At 40.7% G+C, this 18,355-nt stretch overlaps 1 protein-coding gene across 1 annotated transcript; it reads left to right on the top strand.

Moving 5' to 3' along the window:
- Positions 1 to 4,296: 4,296 nt before the first annotated feature.
- CZH5orf34 (chromosome Z C5orf34 homolog) lies at positions 4,297 to 18,101 on the top strand. Its single transcript, XM_068423427.1, has 12 exons — positions 4,297 to 4,567; positions 4,951 to 5,040; positions 8,242 to 8,885; positions 9,465 to 9,560; positions 10,908 to 11,031; positions 11,857 to 11,948; positions 12,148 to 12,217; positions 12,523 to 12,693; positions 15,049 to 15,137; positions 15,842 to 15,931; positions 16,736 to 16,776; positions 17,541 to 18,101. Exons 1-12 carry the CDS (start codon positions 4,373 to 4,375, stop codon positions 17,747 to 17,749), a joined length of 1,911 nt encoding a protein of 636 aa, XP_068279528.1. The 5' UTR covers positions 4,297 to 4,372; the 3' UTR covers positions 17,750 to 18,101.
- The last annotated feature ends 254 nt before the right edge of the window (positions 18,102 to 18,355 follow it).

The raw sequence follows: 18,355 nt of genomic DNA, 5'->3' as shown, positions 1-18,355 counted from the left end.
GGTTTGCAAAATAAACTTTGTCCTCCGCTAGAAATACTGAAAAATCATGAAGTGAGATTTTTGTTCAGAGTAGTGAAGTTTGTGGTCTCTGTACATAGGAAGCTTTGTAAGAGCTTTAAGCCTGTACTGCAGTAAAGAAAAATTGCTTTTAACTCTGAGTAAGAAAGACAGGATAATCTTTGCCTTAAACACTTAACAATCTTTCCCACTTGTCTTAAATCTCACAGGAGTCTAATACAAATTAGTGATGGTGAAATGAGATGTGAGAGCAAAAAGAAAGAAGCAGGTTTCACACTGTCACAATCGCTATTTGCTGCTTGTCTGCCCACTTTTAACTGCCCATAGTTCTGTGTATGAGGTGAGTCTTAAGAGGTTTAAAGATGTTTTCACCTGAATTTTAGAATTCACAAATTTCAAGTGCACTGTGTAAAAGTGTTTTTCATCTACAAGTTTCTGAACAATACCTTATAGATAAACAACACTTACAAAGATTTATCTTTGTGACATAATGGTAAGGCAGTGAAGGCACGAAGGATGGAACGCAAACTTGGGTAGAAGTGAAGCAAACTTCTTTAGCACTGATTCTGAAAAGAAACATACTTGGCATTTGAATTCTAGCACATGACCAAGCTTCACACATCAGAAAAAGTATGCACATTATTTGCCACTCTTGACAATCAGTTGTGATTTAACAAAAATGCTTAGGATTTGAAAATCACACTTGGCTTAAAGTAATTTAAAGTGGGCTGCAAGAGGTGCTGCTTTGCACATGCTTTGCTTTTGAATGAGAGTTATATTTTCAGAAATGAAGTCAAGCTTTTCCCTGGTAGTTTGCTTTCAAATCTGCTAAGAACTTCGTGCTAATGGCCTACTTTTTTTTTTTTTTAAGGAAAACAGATGGTCACTGGGTTTTTGAATGTTGTTTTTAAGTGTTAATTGTAGCACTACAGAAGAAGCAAGACTGGCTGAGCTACATCAGGTATCACAAATTACACGTAGCTGGTTGTTTTTTTTTTTTAAATAGAATAATCTGTTGTGGCACTGAGTATTAGTGACACTCAGTCTGGTTCGTAACAGTCATTTTTATTTCTCTCTGGGATAGTATTTCCTTGTCATGTTCTACCTTTCCTTCCTACTACCCATTCCATTAGTGATAGCTCAAGTTTACAGCTTCTGTGACTGAAGGTGGCAGGATGACCCTGGCTGGATGCCAGGTGCCTACCAAAGCCACTCTACCTCTCCTCAGCTGGACAGGGGAGAGAAAATGTAACAAAAGGTTCATGGGTCAAGACAAGGACAGGGAGAGACCACTCACCCCCTACCATAATGGGCAAACCAGCGTCAACTTGGGAAATCAGTTTAATTTATTACCAAGCAAATCAGAGTAGGGTAATGAGAAAATAAAAACTAAATCTTAAAACACCTTCCCCCCACGCCTCCCTTCTTCCTGGGCTTAACTTTGCTCCCAATTTTCTCCTGCCCCTCCGCTCCAGCAGCACAGGGGGACGGGGAATGGGGGTTGTGGTCAGTTCATCACACGTTGTCTCTGCCATTCCTTCCTCCTCACACTCTTCCCCTGTTCCAGTGTGCGGTCCCTCCCACAGGAGACAGTCCTCCATGAACTCCTCCAAGATGTCTCTTTCCCATGGGCTAGAGTTCTTCCGGAACTGCTCGAGCATGGGTCCCTTCCACAGAGTGCAATCCTTTCAGGAACAGACTGCTCCAGCAGGGGTCCCCTGTGGGGTCACAAGTCCTGTCAGAAAACCTGCTCCAGTGTGGGCTCCTTTTCCCCACAGGGCCACAGGTCCTGCCAGGAGCCTGCTCCAGCATGGGCTCTCCACGGGGTCACAGCCTCCTTCGGGCACATGCACCTGCTCCGGCATGGGAGTCCTCCACAGGCTGTAGGTGGATTTCTGCTCCACCATTAACCTTCATGGGCTGCCTCACCATGGTCTTCACCACGGGCTGCAGGGGAATCTCTGCTCTGGCAGCTGGAGCACCTCCTCCCCCTCCTCCTTCACTGACCTTGGTGTCTGCAAAGTTGTTTCTCTCGCATGTTCTCACTCCTTTCTCTGCTGACTGCTGCTGGAATTGCGCAGGGGTTTTTTTCTCCCTTCTTAAATATGTTATCACAGAGGTGCTACCACTGTTGCTGATGGGCTTGGCCTTGGCCAGCAGCGGGTCCATCTTGGAGCCAGTGGCATTGGCTCTGTCAGACATAGGGAAAGCTGCTAGCAGTTTCTGACAGAAACTAGCCTTATAGCCCTCCTGCCAAAACCTTACCACGCAAACCCAATACACTGAATTATAGTTCTAATCATCCAGTTTATGCCTGTGTATCCCAGTAGTTGTTACAGGAACAGAATATGACATTCTGGCCAAAAGTCAAGGATGATACTGCACTGTTGGTGAATTGCTGATTTGCCACCTCTACTTCAGGCTACGTGACCTACTTCCACAGTTCCTACGCTTTGGGTTCTGACTATAGCAGTGAAGTTGCCAGCACTGCTAAATTTATATACAATAAAAGTGATAAAGGGAGGATTCATAATCCAAATATATGCTTTGAAACTTGCTTCAGGCAAGTACTATGCAGAATAATATTCATTTAAAAGGGTATCGCAAATAGAACCAGATTTATTCTAATGCATGGCTGTGTCTGCAGCCACTTGACTGGATGTTGATCTACTCTCTGCTGAGAAAGCAGTTGTAGAGAATGGAAACTTGTACTGAATGCACTTCTTCCACAATTGCACACTGATCTGAGAAACCCGTACTTCCATTGGTAGGGAACGACTGTTATAGCTAGATGAGACTGTATAGTGTGGCCTGTATAGCACAGGATCTTGAATTACATTTGCTTAGTGCTTTAAGGAGGAATTGATAATAAATGGACACTTAACTGTAAACTATCAATCCACTTAAAATAGCTTTGATTAAACTGTAAAGGGGGGAGGAGGAGTATATCTTCCAAAAAGGCAACTAGGCTTAATTTTTAAATTGGCCTTTGGGAAATCAATCTTTCAGTCTATTCAGCTAGGGCTTCTGTGACCCAGTTCTAAGTACACAGGTATCCGTTAAGATTTCGCTGCCCTATGAATGCATGAATGTAAAGCAGTAGTCACAAAAGAATTATCTGTAATCTGTCTTTGGGATAAGTTGTAGATCAGCAATCTCCCTTCTCAATTCTGTCCCCTAAGCCTGCTCTTCATTTTCCAGAGGTGCTCACGTGGGGAGTGATACAAAAATCGGAGATCTCCAAACCCCCTTGCTTTCTAACTTTCCTCACTGAAGTGGGAAGCGAGGTGTGGCTGGGTAAGGAGTCTGAAAGAAAACTCAATAGCACTAGAGTGTTATTAAGCAGGCATTCCTTATTGCAGCACTGGGCAGCACTGGGGATTATCCACCACGAGTGCTCCGCCAGTTTGGCAAATTTTCAGAGATTATATACCATAAAGTTATACATAGTCATAGGATTCCCAAGAACTAATTTACATAACCATGAGATTTCCTGCAACTCATTAATATATGTAAATGTCCGTTTATAGGCCATGTAGGCCGTGTCCTTCAAGGCAGCTGTTGCAACGCCCTTATCTTTAGGTTTCCGTGCCTCTGCTTTGCCAAGGCCAAGTTGTCTGAAGTGAAATACAGCCATCTTAATTACAAACTATCTTCTCAAGGCCCAGTTGTCTGAAGTGAGATATAGCCATCTAAATTACAAAAGCTCCCCTTTGTTTATTTATATTAACTAGGTTAGTCGAGTGTCTAAGGTATTTACAACATCCTCCTTCTTCTTGGGGCACCCACCATTTCAGGAGGCAAGGAACGAACGCCCTCCTGCACAGCGCTGGCATGCTGCGTGGGCAGGCAGGAGCGGCGTGCCGACGCTGCTGCGGCAGCTCTCCAGGCAGCCGTGCCTTGTGCCAGGGCATCTGCTGAACTAGGTGTATCTTAAAGAAGCGCAGTTACAGGTAAATAGCGCATTTTTTCCTACAATATAGGCCTTTATACTGCTAATTTTCATTTCTGGAGCAGCAAAAAAGACATCCCCGTTTCCAGCAGGTAAAAACAAAGCAAAACAAAACAAAAAAGTTGAAGTAAAAAGACACGGTGTGCATTTACACCTAGCCTGTTTTGCAAATGCGCATGTAGATCAGGTCACCCTTTCCACCTGTTCCACGCTACCAGGAAGACAGGGCTACCTCACCAAACATGCGCGGCCGGGTGAGGGGGAGGCAGGGAGGGAGCTCGGCGGCCGCCCCGCCCCGGCCCGGGCTTCCCGCCCTGCGGCAGCGCGGGCCCTGGGCCGCCTCGAGCAGGGCCTGGGGCCGGTTGTCGCTTCCCCGCTGCGCCTCTTCGGCCCCCCGGGGAGATGGAGGCGGAAAGCCTGATGGTGCTGTACGAGGACGACTCGGTGGAGGTGCGCTACGCGGGGGGGTCCCGCCTGCTGCTGTCTCCTTGCGGCTGCGAGTACCTGTACGAAGCGGCGCTGCCCGCCGCCGCCCACCCCCTCCAGCCGGCGGAGACCACCCGCCAGCGAGTCGCCTTCGTCGTCAGTGCCTACAGGGTACGTGGCCGGTTGGCGCTGTCAGGCCCTCTGGGGAGGGGTGTGCTGTGCCTTCCTGCGGGTTCTGGGCAGCAGCCGTGACAGAGCGCCTGGGCTGCCGCCCGGCGGGCAGCGAACGGCCGCTCGGGGACCGGCGCCGCCCGCCGCCCCGTTCTGTCAGGCCTGTCGCGGCCGGCTGTGCGGGAGCGGGGCGCCGCGCAGGGGTCCTGTCCCCTCAGCTCCACAGCGAGACCAACACTGTTGTTCCTCTGTGTAAAATGGAGGGCCTTAACCTCTGCTCCAGAAAATAAGAGGATGAAATCAGCTTAAAATGTTATCACTGCATAGAAAAACTCACGATACAACAGGGTTGTGTTGTTCTGTGTTTCTTTGCACTTCAATAGGAACAACTTCTACGAGCTCTGGATTTCCGGAACAAGTTTTCTTCCTGCCCGTACTTACCTTCACGTGTTATACCTCCAGAAAGAAAAAGGGTGAGAGTTACTCGTGTAATGCTTTTGTAAAATAAACTTCCCTATTAGTCTGACAAAGTGGATTTAACATGACTTTACATGCATGTGTATGAGTACAGGCCGTGAAGACCTACAGAATACAGTTTGGCTAATGCATTTGCCAACGTGATTAGAATACTGCCATGTGTCCTATATTTACATGTATCCTTTGTAGTCAAACACTAAAGAGTTTGTTTACTCTTAGTAAGACTAAAACCTAGGATTTTTTACATATGATAGAATGCACTGGTTTATATATCATCACTTTTCTGCACTTGAAACCTTTCAGGGAAGACTCAGTGAAACAGGACAGTGTTTTCCCAGAGGCTGTCGGGTTCAGAATCACATTCTTTCCCTATTGAAGTACCTGTGTGAGTCTGTTACAGGGACCTGCAAGAGGACTGGGGCAGAGTGTCTCTCTGTGGGACCCAGCTACCCCAGGTCAGACTGAAGGTCTGTCCAGAGACCCCCTTTGCGGTTTCTAGGAGCTTTACTCCTTATCAGCATTCCTCTGTTGTGTTCCCAGTGGATGCGTGCAAGAGTGTGCACACTGCCATGGGAGTCTTAAGGTGACTGATAAATCAGGCGAGTTTTAAGTTTTAAAACTTTTAGACTGACATTTCATTAGTAACACACTTCATGCTAATGTTTAGTTTCTGAAAACACTGTCAATCAGTATCGCTACATACTTGACAGCAGTCAGTTGTAAACAGTCAGCCTGTACACTCACTGCAAGGTACAGCAGCACAGAGCTCGTGCTCCGTTGTTAGCACTAGTGGTAACCCTCCACCCTCTCACAGGCCAGGGTCTTGTTCTTCTGGAAGATGGCTGGGTTTCTAGACAGTTTCCGACTTAAGAGCTTCCACTGTGACTACCTGCTTCAGGATGTTGAGGAATAACTTTCCTAGGCCACAGCAAGTGCCTTATCTGTTGCTTGGCTTTTTTTCTTGCTTCCCCCAGCTTGGTTCATCAGCTGTGGCTTTTCTCAAAGCAAAAGCAGTCATTTTGTAGCTCTTGAGATTGTAGTTCTTCAATAATTTGCTATCAGTTTATTGTTCTGTGGCCTCTGTTTTCATCCAGTGCCCATATTTTCAAGGCCTTTGCTATTTCCCACATTTCAGCAGTCCATTACAATGAGATAACATTATCGGGCTCCAGTTCACACTCAGCATGTTCTCATAACAAGTTGGTAATGACCCTAACAGGCCAGCCTGGGGCCTCGCACAGTTGGCATAAGATACAGTTAGCCTGAGGCCTGTGGCCTGTTAGTAGCAGGGACAATACTTTTACTGGGCCACTGGGTACAAAAACGCTTCTACAGTTACACTGCATTACTTGCTTATGCTTGATTCAAAACAGCTTAGTCCTATGGTTTGCTTAGGCCCTGCTTTGGCCAGACTAACCATCCACATCTCTGGACAGCTTGAGGAGGGGGATCTTGTCAGTGGTGTGGCCTGTTCAGAACTCCAAATAGTATTCAAAATGTATGTTAACCATTAATATATTCAGTGGTATGGTTGTATCTTCTTTTTGTTCTTGTTCCTTTCCTAGAATTTTCGAACACTTGATACAGTGCTTAAACTGCTGCTGAACATAGAGTGTGCTTTCATGGGACTGTCAATCATAACACCAAGATCTTATTCCTGGGTGGTGGTAGTCAGCTCAAAGTCCATCCTTCTAAATGTAAAGTTAGGATTGCTTTTCCCCATTTGTATCACATTGCATTTATTTCCATTGAATTTTTATCTGCAGCCTTGTTGTCTGGTCACTTGACATTTATCTTTTTTTTTTTTTTAGGGTCCTTTTGCAATTCTTCATGGTAAATTTTCATCTTTAGTGCCCCAAATAGTTCAGCAGACTTTCCCACTTTACTAATACACTAGTGCTGCCATATTTCATTTTTATTGGACTCTAGGCTTTTCCAGTGCTGGGCCAAAGTATGATTGGGGCTGAAAAATAACTGATTAAAGGTCAGTCAAATGAGACAAAGCTGATTAAATTGAGATAAAACAAATTATGAGGAGTGTGAATAGTCTTTTGCTAAGTTTTTTTCACACCTTATTTAAGAGGGTTTGCATTTCTGTGTTTATTTGGGATGCAGCGCTTTACGTGGAGTTTTCAATTGAAAGCAGACTAAGGATTTTTTCTGTGTGGTGATCAGGTATAAGGACAATAGAAAGGAAAATACCTCATTTTAGGGCAGAACTGCAGATGGCTAGAAAGGCATTCTCTATCTTGACAGAATTTTTCTAGTTTCAGAAGGTGATTAGTGCATTTTCTAAACTATATCTTTTTGGGCAAAGCTTTAATCTGGTATTTGAGGTAGATGCAGTGCTTATTTGGAGTAATTTGTTGAGAATCTTTTGCTTCATTTTTGTAGAAGGGGTAGCACAAGGGCATATGCTGTGAAAATGTTTGTTTTGAACAAAAGTGCAAATTGAAGCAGCAATCTGTACTTGAATATGACTGCAGTAAGATGAGGCTGTTCATTTGAGACTTTCCAAATGTTGTATTGTAAAAGTCTAAAATCATTATTGTATTTTGTATTATTCTTCAGAAATACGTTTTATCCACATCCTAGCAATAGCTGTGTAACTTAATCTGTGGTGCTGCGGGATTAAGTAAGTTTACCCACCTACCGGCAAAACATTTTCAATAAATTTCCGTTTTGGTAAGAACACAGAAATACATGTTACATGCAATTTTACAGGCTTGTTTCAGTTTTATAAATAAAGAGAAGATTTCAGAGCACATGGAGTTTTAATTTACACAATCTTAATGTGGACTTGCCATGAAGTCTACGATAACTGATGAGATCAAGATAATTTAGGCTTTCTCTTTAGTGTTTCTTAAGAAGCAGCTGGAAACAGAAGTATCTAGTGTCTGTGGGCAGTTGTGTCTGGTCAGTTGGCCATGCACCTTACTAGTTCATGAATGCATATTAAATTAAAACATTATTCCTAGATGCAACTCTGTTAGAATAGGAGGAAGCAGATATGAAGGCTAAGACATTTTGCTTCCTTTTGAGTTCATGTGTGCAAATAAATACACAGTCAAGTTTCTTGCCATACGTCACCTTGCAGAAGGCCTCAATTCATTTAAATGTAAATCCTCCACTGTAATTTCTGGGAAGCAGGTAGTTTTTATCTTCCTGCACTTTCCAATCCTTTTTCTTGTATTAAGATTCTTTTCAGTGATACCTTAGAAATTAGATGGCCTGACCCTGCTACAGCTGATCTGACAAGATGTATAGACAATGGCAGTGTGAAGATCTCGTCAGTAGATGGTTATGCTCACCTTTACCTGCCAGAATTGCAGCAAGAATTTACAGTGGAGTTCTTATGCAAAGTCAGCCAGTCATCTGCAGCATCCTTACACTCCTCTCAAAAGAACGGCAACTATCAAACCAGAGATCAGTATGGAAAATCAAGTAGAAATTCTGTTGCAGAAATGTCATCGAAACAAATGACAACAGAGAATAAGAATGAACATGGTTATGCTGAAGGTAAATACAGAGAACCAACCAAACCAAAGGACCAAAAAGACAGAGATGGAGTCCCTTTGTTCTACACAAATTGTTCTTACGAATATACATGGGTTACACAGCGTTGGTCTTTTTCCTCCTACCCGGAAGAATGGAAATACCCTTTGTCGTTGGCACTAATGTGCTATGACTTACATACTGTTAAGAATGTATTACAGACATGTGAGAAAAACGGCCATACATCTACAGAAGCTGATGTTTTAATAGACCCCAAAACACATGAAACGGTTTCTCTTTTACCTACAGCTTTGCCACTCAGCTGCGGAGCCCCACATTTACACAGGTAATTTAAGCTGTTTACTTCGTAGTTGTTAACTTACGTTTTACAATTCTGCAATTTGTAACTTTAACCTTTAACAAAACAACTGAATTCTAGCTATAAAAAGATTTAAAAAAATTACTATCCTGTTCTTTTTTCAGGAACTTCTTGAAACACGAAATTTGTGAAACCAACATTCTGTGTCCTACTGTAATGAATATACAGTCCAGAGAAAAATAAATTTTGTTTTCTGATGTGCTGTGTAAATATGTAAATGAAAAAGAGAATACTGAAAAAATAACACAGGTTTTGGGTTGGTTTGGGTTTGTTTCATTTTTGAGAAGGTAATACCTCTGTGGTGGGCCACTGGTGTATGTTCTCCATCAGCACCACTAAAAATTATCAAAAAAACCTTTGCAGGTTTGAGGAAACTAATTTGGTAACTAATGGGGATAACTAAGGAGTCGGAGGGCTCTGAAAATCTGTGGCCTCTTTTCCTTTGAATAGATGTGCATGCATCTGTTCATGGTACAGAAATGATTACCAGCAAACAAACAAAAAAAATCTTTAGACTTACTGAAGCTTTTATTGTATTTTCTACAGGTGGACTTTCTGTGACTTCTTTCAGAATCAAGATACTGAAAAGTATTTATGCCCTCGGCTAATTCAAATTGTATGGTGCCAGGGTGTTTTTTATAGGTATGTAGGAGATCATGTGTTTCATCTGTGGAAGACTTTGTTTGCATGGGAATTAAGCTTTAAGATGAAATGTCTTACTTTGCCCTATATACAATCTTCATGCAAGAGTCTCTAAGCTTTAAGACGAAATGTCTTACTTTGCCCTGTATACAATCTTCATGCAAGAGTCTGTTCATTTCTGCTTTTTGTTCATTGGACTTCAAATGAAGTACAGTGTATTTCCAGGTCTGAAAGTGGGTATGTCTGAAACAAACAATCTGATCTCATGTTTAAGACTTGTAAAGAAGTGATTTGATTGTCTGATTTCTTAAAGGTTTACTGGACAACTGGAACTCCCACAGACTCCACTGACAATTATGGTGCTTGGTTTCTTTGCAAATTACATTGCTCCTTTTGATGCTGAAGATATCACGCTTTAGAAATGTTTGTCTCAGTGACCTACATAATTTGCATGTTGCAGGCAGCTAAACTGTGCATTTTCCTGGCAAATCACCTTGTCCATATAGTTAAAAAAAATAAGGCTTTTTTTAAAATTGCCCTTTCAAATCTGTTATACAAACTTCAAAAATGCTACAGTTGCTATCAGCATCTGAAAGTCTTTGATAAAAGCATAATCAGTCTTTAAAGCTTTAATCTTTCTGGCCAGTGTTCTTCATTTTTCTCACTGTAATTCCTAAATTTTCATCTCATCTGAAAAAAATGTTTGGCAGCTCTTCAATACCATACCTCATTTATTTGGAAGTATGGTGAGTAGCCGTACTTAGTCTTAGAAGTCCCATTAGCAAAGTCCAGGCGTCTAACCACACAGTTGCAGAAATAGGTCATTAAATGGGTTTTGGGCTCCAAGATAACCATGTGATCACCAGTAAAAGACCATTGATATTGGTGAAAAACACACAGCTGCTGTGGAAATGAAGACTTCCAGGTTGTTCAGGAAACGTTCAGCCTCGCAGTTCTCTCTGTACACTAGGTAGGGCTGGTCCACTAAGAAAACTGGATTTTTCTCTGGAATCACTATATATTTTGTGGTCAGTGGAATGCGGATTGAACAGCTCTTGTGAGATGTTTACCTCAACATAAAAAAACCTTTCCTTAGCTTGTTTAAAAACAAACACCCTGGCCCCCACCCCCATGCACATATGCAAACGAAGAGCCTGGTAATGCTCATCTGTGTTGAAAGAAGTAATTGGTACACTCTGCTGCTAGTGAAACAGTAGAAAGTTCTTCATGTGAGTTGTGTTGAAAATGTGTTTCTGCTTGGTGCTTTCTTCAAGTGTACTAACCTGTTTTGCTTGTCTGGTGACACAGCATTTTAAATACTTGTTCAAATCTTGTTATTTCTCTTAGATTTATCCATGGTAGGACAAATGTCACAGAAATTTATCCTGGTGATGACTCATTTTTCAAATCAGAGGGAGCATTTTTGGGAAACTATTTCATACATTACGTAATCCAAAAACGAACAAAAAAGGTATAAAACTATTTTAAAATATGTTCCAAATTCCTTCAAGTTAGCAGTTTACATAGTTTTAAGACATTTGGCTATGCATTTATAGTGAAATCCCTACATTGGTAATTACTATAGTGACTGAATCAAACAATCAGTTATACAAAAAATTACATTATTCCTTCTGTTTCAGAATGTATTCTTGTAAATTATAGACACAATAAGAAAAATCTTATTCATTGTAATCTCTGTTTCACAAGCTCAAGTATGTACTGCAGTAAGATTCTACAATAACTATTTCTCACTAATTTAGAAGAGATGTTTAGTCTTTAAACTAATACATTGATTAGAGTCTAATCTTTATGTACTTGGAAGTGTTTTCTTTTTTCCTATATGGACACAGAACCTAGAAGAAGCAGGTTCTGTTCTGGCTTTGCCGCAGACCAGCTGTTCAGTGCTGGAGAAATGGTTTTGCCTCTCTATGTCTGTCTGTTGTTAAGTTTCCCCAGGGTAGAAGTCCTCTCAAGTGCTTATGCAGTGCTTTGTATTTTTAAAGCGGAATTAAGGGTTGACTTTGTACCCTTTGAACTTAGCTTGTAACTTGTCATCAAACTTAGTTACTCAGTAGTAAGCTACAGTCTTCCTCTCTGACAGGAGAACTTCTTGGTCCATACTGAGTGCATGGAAAACTTTTCAAAGAGATATTTATCTATGTTCTGGGACAAATTTGAATGTGATTATAGTCGCTTTCTGGGAGGTCAGAAATTTCATATCTTGCAAGCTCTTAAATGCTGTTTTCATGCTACAGTACCTGTAACTAACTCATCTCCTTTCTGCTGTCTACTGCAGAGAGAAGAAAAGATGTATTCAGTAAACAGCCTACCTCCTGATGTACCAGGAAATCCATACTCTATATCCTCCATTATTACTCAAGCAACCAAGTAACTTTATTTTATCTTTGTTACATTACTTCCTCTGACTTTGAAAGAACAGTAGTTAAAATTACACATAATAGTTATTATGACATTAAGTTTAAAAATTTCTGTTAGCACTGAGGATGTCTATAAACTTACAGAACAAAGGTTGTTTAGAAGACATAGTAAGTATGAAATGCTTAATAGCTTGTTTTTTTCTCCTCAGAATACTTCAGTACTGCTACAAGACTAAACTATCATTAACTCATAACTATCATCTCTGCTGCTGGAAAATGGTATGTAGCTGAAGATTTATAAATCTTCCAGTGTTATAAGGATGATTATACAGGCTGTAGGCAATAGGACCTAATCTAGAGGGAAGAATGGTGAGTGTATACTCAAAAGATCAGAAGGTATATATTTGGAAACCAAAACCATGCAGGGTGAAGCTGTATTTGTGAAGCAGAAAGCAACTGCATGATAAAGAGAGCTGGTTGTGGTCTGAAAAAACAAGTGAATTGAAAATCTGGGAGAGATACAAACAGCTGTAATGATGTAAGTAACCTTTCCTGAAGTTTTTAGTGTATTTGTTTGTTTCTAGGTACCTGAGACAGATGGACGAGAAATGTTTCCAGTTTTGCTATATGAAAAGGTTATTCCCAGCATAGGAAGACTCGTTGTGTACTCAGATCATAAAGTCCATGCTGTTTTTTGGGATGGGATAACCTTGAATATGGTCTGGGATTTCAGCTCTTCCTGTGGTAAGATCCAGGTAACTCATGAGTTAGAGGAATGACTATTCTTGAAACTTTTCATGACTAAGTGTTGCTAGGGAGCAAACGAGGAAATAAAACAAAAGTTTTGATGCCTATAAAATGCAAACGGAAGTCTTTTGAGAGATTCATAACTCACAGCAGTTTGTTGCTGTGGCTTACTCTTGAGCTTGTATAGTAGCCTGAATGAAAATAGGAACTACCCGCAAATGCCACCATTAATGTATTGCCAGTATTTTAACCAGAAATTAGGAGGAAGAAATATTTTACTGCATAACTGATGCCTAAGGAGGCAAATGAAACTTTATTCTTTTAAGAAGTCTGTCAGAGAAGGGAGTATTTGGTTTTTTGTTTCAAATTATCTATAATTGAGCAAATGGATAGTGAAAAATTACTCAGAAAAGTAACCTTGCGCATATGGGATTCCATATACCTTTTAAAATCTACTTTCTTGGAATCATAAAATCATTTTGATTGGAAAGGAGCTTTAAGATCATCAAGTCCAACCGTAAACTATCAATGCCAAGTCCACCACTAAACCATGTCCCTAAGCACCACATCTACAGTCTTTTAAATACCTCCAGAGATGGTGAATCCACCATTTCCCTGGGCAGCCTGTTCCAGTGCCTGACAACCCCTTCAGTGAAGAAGTTTTTCCTGATACCCAGTCTAAACTTCCCCTGGTGCAACTTGAGGCCGTTTCCTCTTGTCGTATCACCTGTTACCTGGGAGAACAGACCAACACCCACCTCGCTACGATCTCCTTTCAGGTAGTTGTAGATAGCAGTAAGGTCTCCCCTCAGCCTCCTTTTCTCCACACTAAACAACCCCAGTTCCCTCAGCCGCTCCTCATAAGACTTGTGCTCTAGACCCTTCACCAGCTTCGTTGCCCTTCTCTGGACTCGCTCCAGCATCTCAATGTCTTTCTTGTAGTGAGGGGCCCAAAACTGAACACAGTATTTGAGGTGCAGCCTCACCAGTGCTGAGTACAGAGGGATGATTACGTCCCTAGTCCTGCTGGCCACACTATTGCTGATACAAGCCAGGATGCTGTTGGCCTTCTTGGCCACCTGGGCACACTGCTGGCTCGTATTCAGCTGGCTGTCGACCAACACCTCCAGGTCCTTTTCCATCAGGCAGCTTTCCAGCCACTCTTCCCCAAGCCTGTAGCATTGCATGGGGTTGTTGTGCCCCAAGTGCAGGATCCAACACTAGGCCTTGTTGAACCTCATACAATTGGCCTCAGCCCATTGATCCAGCCTGTCCAGATCCCTCTGCAGAGCCTTCCTACCCCCAAGCAGATCAACACTCTCACTCAACTTGGTGTCATCTGTGAACTTACTGACGGTGCACTTGATCCCCTTGTCCACATCTTTGATAAAGATATTGAACAGAACTGGCCCCAATACTGAGCCCTGGGGAACACCACTTGCGACCGGCTGCCAGCTGGATTTTAATTCCATTCACCACAACTCTTAGGGCCCGGCCATCCAGCCAGTTTTTTGCTCAGCGAAGAGTATGTCTGTCCAAGCCATGAGCAGTCAGTTTCTCCAGGAGAATGCTGTGGGAAATGGTGTCAAAGGCTTTGCTGAAGTATAGGTAGACAAGATCCATGGCCTTTCCTTCATCCACTAAGTGGATCTCCTTCTATCACCTTGTCATAGAAGGAGATCAGGTTAGTCAAGCAGGACCTGCCTTTCATAAACCCATGCTGACTAGGTCTGATCGCCTTGTTGTCCTGTACATGCCACATGATGTCACTCAAGATGATCTGCTCCATAAAAATACTGAGTAATATAGAAGTAAAAAGATTATGTTGATTTTTGCAAAACAGCACTACAGAAAAAACTATGTGAGTCTGGGATTCAGAGTTGACTGTGGAGACTTGGCTTCTGTGTCTTTGTTTATTACCCTAAGGTGACAAGACACAAAAGATGTTGGAACTGTCTGAGAATATCTCTATTATAAACAATATAAATATGATAGTGTGTCAAAAGATAAAGTATAAGTTGCTGATGTCATCTAGCTTAAATATGTATACTCAGTCATGATAAAAGGAGGAAGAACTGAAAATTTTACAGGTTTGGAAACATTTCTACACAATTTTAGAAATAATTTGTTCTTGAATAGCACAAAATGATTGTTGGGGCCATGCCAGGTGTTCTTTTTTTCCCCCCCCTGCATTTGTCATAGCAGACTATACCAAATTCTGTCTTAAGCAAAACACAAACTTGTAAGTGTTTAAAGTGGAATGTTCACAGATACTTAATTCTTAAACTGGCATATTATACTTGCCTTCTTTTCTCCAGCCTGCAGCAGAAAACTAATAGTTTTAATTTTTTTTTTCTTCTAAGGTAAATGAAGATGTAGGCTGGTGTAAGTTAACTGCTCCTGATGGGGTACAGCAGCTAATACAAATAAGTCATCCTGGAATCTATGAAAGGTATAAGTTGTTTAAGCAATTTAAAGTTAAATATAAAAGAATTCTGTACAAATCCTTTTATATGAAGAAATGGTATTTGCTGAAAATATATTGGGGGGGGACACACCAAACACGTAATGATAAAAGCTCCATCTTACAGCTGGCAATGATTCAGGACCTGTATGACTCAGGTCCACTGCGTGCTGTCATTCCATTATAATTGTTACAGCAGTGTCTTTTAAAAAAATAACTAGAGCTGCAACTTGGCACTAACATCAGTGGATAAGAAAAAAAAAATCTGTGCCCTATATAGAGCTGGATAGCACTTGATCCAATTTTTGCTTTATGACAGATACTGACTTCTGCCTGCAGATTGCTTTTTGTAATCTGCTTGCTCTAATTACAGCCTCATAATGGGAATCATCAGAAGCTTACTGTGCTGTATTTTAGCAAGCAGATACTCACTCACAGAAACCAACATTGATACACTATTCATTACAAATCATACAGCTTTGTTATAGTTTTCTGTAACTGCATAGATTTAAATATGAAGGATATTCTAAACAAAAAGTGTGACTCAAAAAATGGCATGGAAACCTAGAGATAAAGCTAGATTTTGAATCATGGCTTTTTCTTTCAGATCCAGGTATATTGCTTATCGCCTTCAATAGAGTGTATTTCTCATATAAATAACTACTTTTTTGTTAATTTTCATGTTGACATAGGTACATCAGAACAGCAATAGAATGGTGCAGAAATTTGAATGAAAAGGAGATTCCTGAATATGCCACACGCTCTGTAATGGAAGAAAATTGGTATTCATCTTTATCCCTAATAATTCACTACAAATAATGTTGCAGATAAAACTCAAAAATACTATAAACTCCGAATTTTATAGACTGCATTTTGTGAGGGTCAAAATGAAAACTTTAAGTCCGTTGATTTTGTGTGGTTCCATATTTTTCTTTCAGTGTTTAAAATGTTAGGTAAGTTGAGTTCTAGGTGAAGCTTGTTTCAGTGTGCTTCTGCCTGCCTTACTCAAAAATTGGAATTATGGTGGTTTTGCCAAAGGAGTATTAATGTAACACAGATGGTATCTTGCAAGGTGAAAAAGAGAAACTAGACTAAGAAAGGTGTCTTTTACCAGAACACCAAGCGGTTCAACGTAGTACTTGGAACTGCTAAATGACACTTGTATCTCTTGCTGATACATTTGTCTTTTTTAATACATACCCCTGACTGAAGGTCTAGTGACATCATATAGAAACATACTGGGGTATTAAAAATGTGCTAATTTAAATCAATTACACTTGCACTTGTTATTCAAGTTATAGCAGATTCAGTAGCTGATGAAATGAAAATTGTATTTATATTTATACATACATACAGCAAAGAGACTATTCTTAGGGCAGAGCCGTGATTTTTTGAAACACAAATGATTGATGAATGGCAGCCATTGACTAGTGGTGTGAAAGACAAAACTGAAGCATTTTTTTCACTTTAATTTTGCTCATCTGATTTTACTGGAAACTATTTAAAATTAAAATCTGAAGTAGAAAATACATTTGAGAACGTTTTATTATACTAAATCATTTAATAATCATTACTTTCTTGGACAGGTCTGCTGATGCTGAGCTCAAAAAAATACAGAGATTTAACTGTATCCTTTTGAAAGCTGTAAAGATTTTTCACTTTTATATTCTCTTGTTCATCTGCATATTCAAATCTGCATCAAAGGCTCTCTATCCTGTTTTCACCTTCTTCTACTTCCTTACACACTTCTTAAAATTACCTTTTTAAGCCATTTTTTGTTTTCTTATTTATATTTTTTATTTTATTATTTATCTTGTCCAACTTTGGCATCACAGTGCCAGAAACAAAAAGAGTGGCAGAGTACAAAACTAAAATTAAAAAATATCGCCAGAAAAAGGAAGCCCTTTTAATGGGTATTGCATTAGTTTTGCTAACACTCATCTGCTGATCTGTTCTTGAAAGAGGGATGATGCAGTTGCCTTTGGGCTGCTTGTTGCAATACAAAACCTTTCTGTTTATCAGCTACCTCAGTATTGTTCCGTTGTGTTCAGCCAGCTCAAAAAAGTGTGCTGCGCTGCATGGGCTTAAAGCCACGCTGTAATTGTCTTTAAGCCAGTATAAAAAGTGCATGCTGTCAGACTGTGTGGTGTGACATCAGATAGTTTCCTTTTTAAAGTAACTTTTGGATAAATTGAAGTCTTAGTTTAAGACATTTTCTATAAATGTTGCAGATATTTAAAGTAATATACACTTTTATTTTTCAGCTTTATGTAATTACCACGCTATGAAATGTGAGACTTTGCAATGCAGAATGATGAATACAAATACGGAGAAGGATTTTTCTCATTAGGAGGAAGAGTTTGATATTTTTTCTTAACAAAATAACACCAGTTTTATTGGATAATAGCAATGTTCTGGAAAGGACATCTGCTGCAAAAACAAATCCATCTGGTGTTACTGTCAGAAAAATAGAAAACAGGAGTGAGCTGGGAGAAATCAGTGAAGGGTGCGTCTTGAAGGCTTTGGAAAAAACTTCTAAAGTAATTCAGGATATTGAATCTCTGCTTGCAGCCTCTTCCCAGAGTCTGAGGAGGCTTTGAGGTGCAAGAGGAGTGAAGGCTGAAGGCAGAGTGATAAGTTGCCATTGTAATACCACAGCAGACCAGCAACGTCTATCAGTTGCCATTATAATACCGCAGTTGTGTATTGTGGATAGGCAAGCGAAACAGTTGAAATAATAGAGCACAGCTGTATAAATACATAAGGGCTGGCCTGACAGTGCTACTTCTAGATGTATGAATGTCTGTTTGAATCGTTTGATTTTACAGAGGATCATCCAAGCAACTTAAAAGTTAACTGCTCAAGTGACGAGGGTAGGGATAAGCAGTTTTAACTGTAAAAACGTGCTTTTATTCAGAAGCTTACACCAAGTAGTTCGATAATGAGTAAAGTTTCCCAGACGCTTTCTACTCTACTGTTCTGTAGTAATAAATATTTATTTAAAGAGTATTCAGCCCTTCCTGGTGTGTGGTCTGTCACTCGGTGGTGATATCTTTAGTGATCAAATACCAGCCCTTTACCGCTGGTTTCTCTTCCAGCGCTTTATTTAATCTTCTTGTGAATACCCAAGCCCTGTTTTTAATATTTGTAGAAAAATTTCTCCCTCAGAACCAAGCCGCGCTCCCCTCATCCCTCCGCGGCGCTGG

Source organism: Nyctibius grandis, chromosome Z, assembly GCF_013368605.1.
Source record: "Nyctibius grandis isolate bNycGra1 chromosome Z, bNycGra1.pri, whole genome shotgun sequence".
NCBI classification, from domain to species: Eukaryota; Metazoa; Chordata; class Aves; order Nyctibiiformes; family Nyctibiidae; genus Nyctibius; species Nyctibius grandis.
Note: the sequence above shows the minus strand (reverse complement) of the source record. Positions and strands in the feature narration are given on the sequence as shown.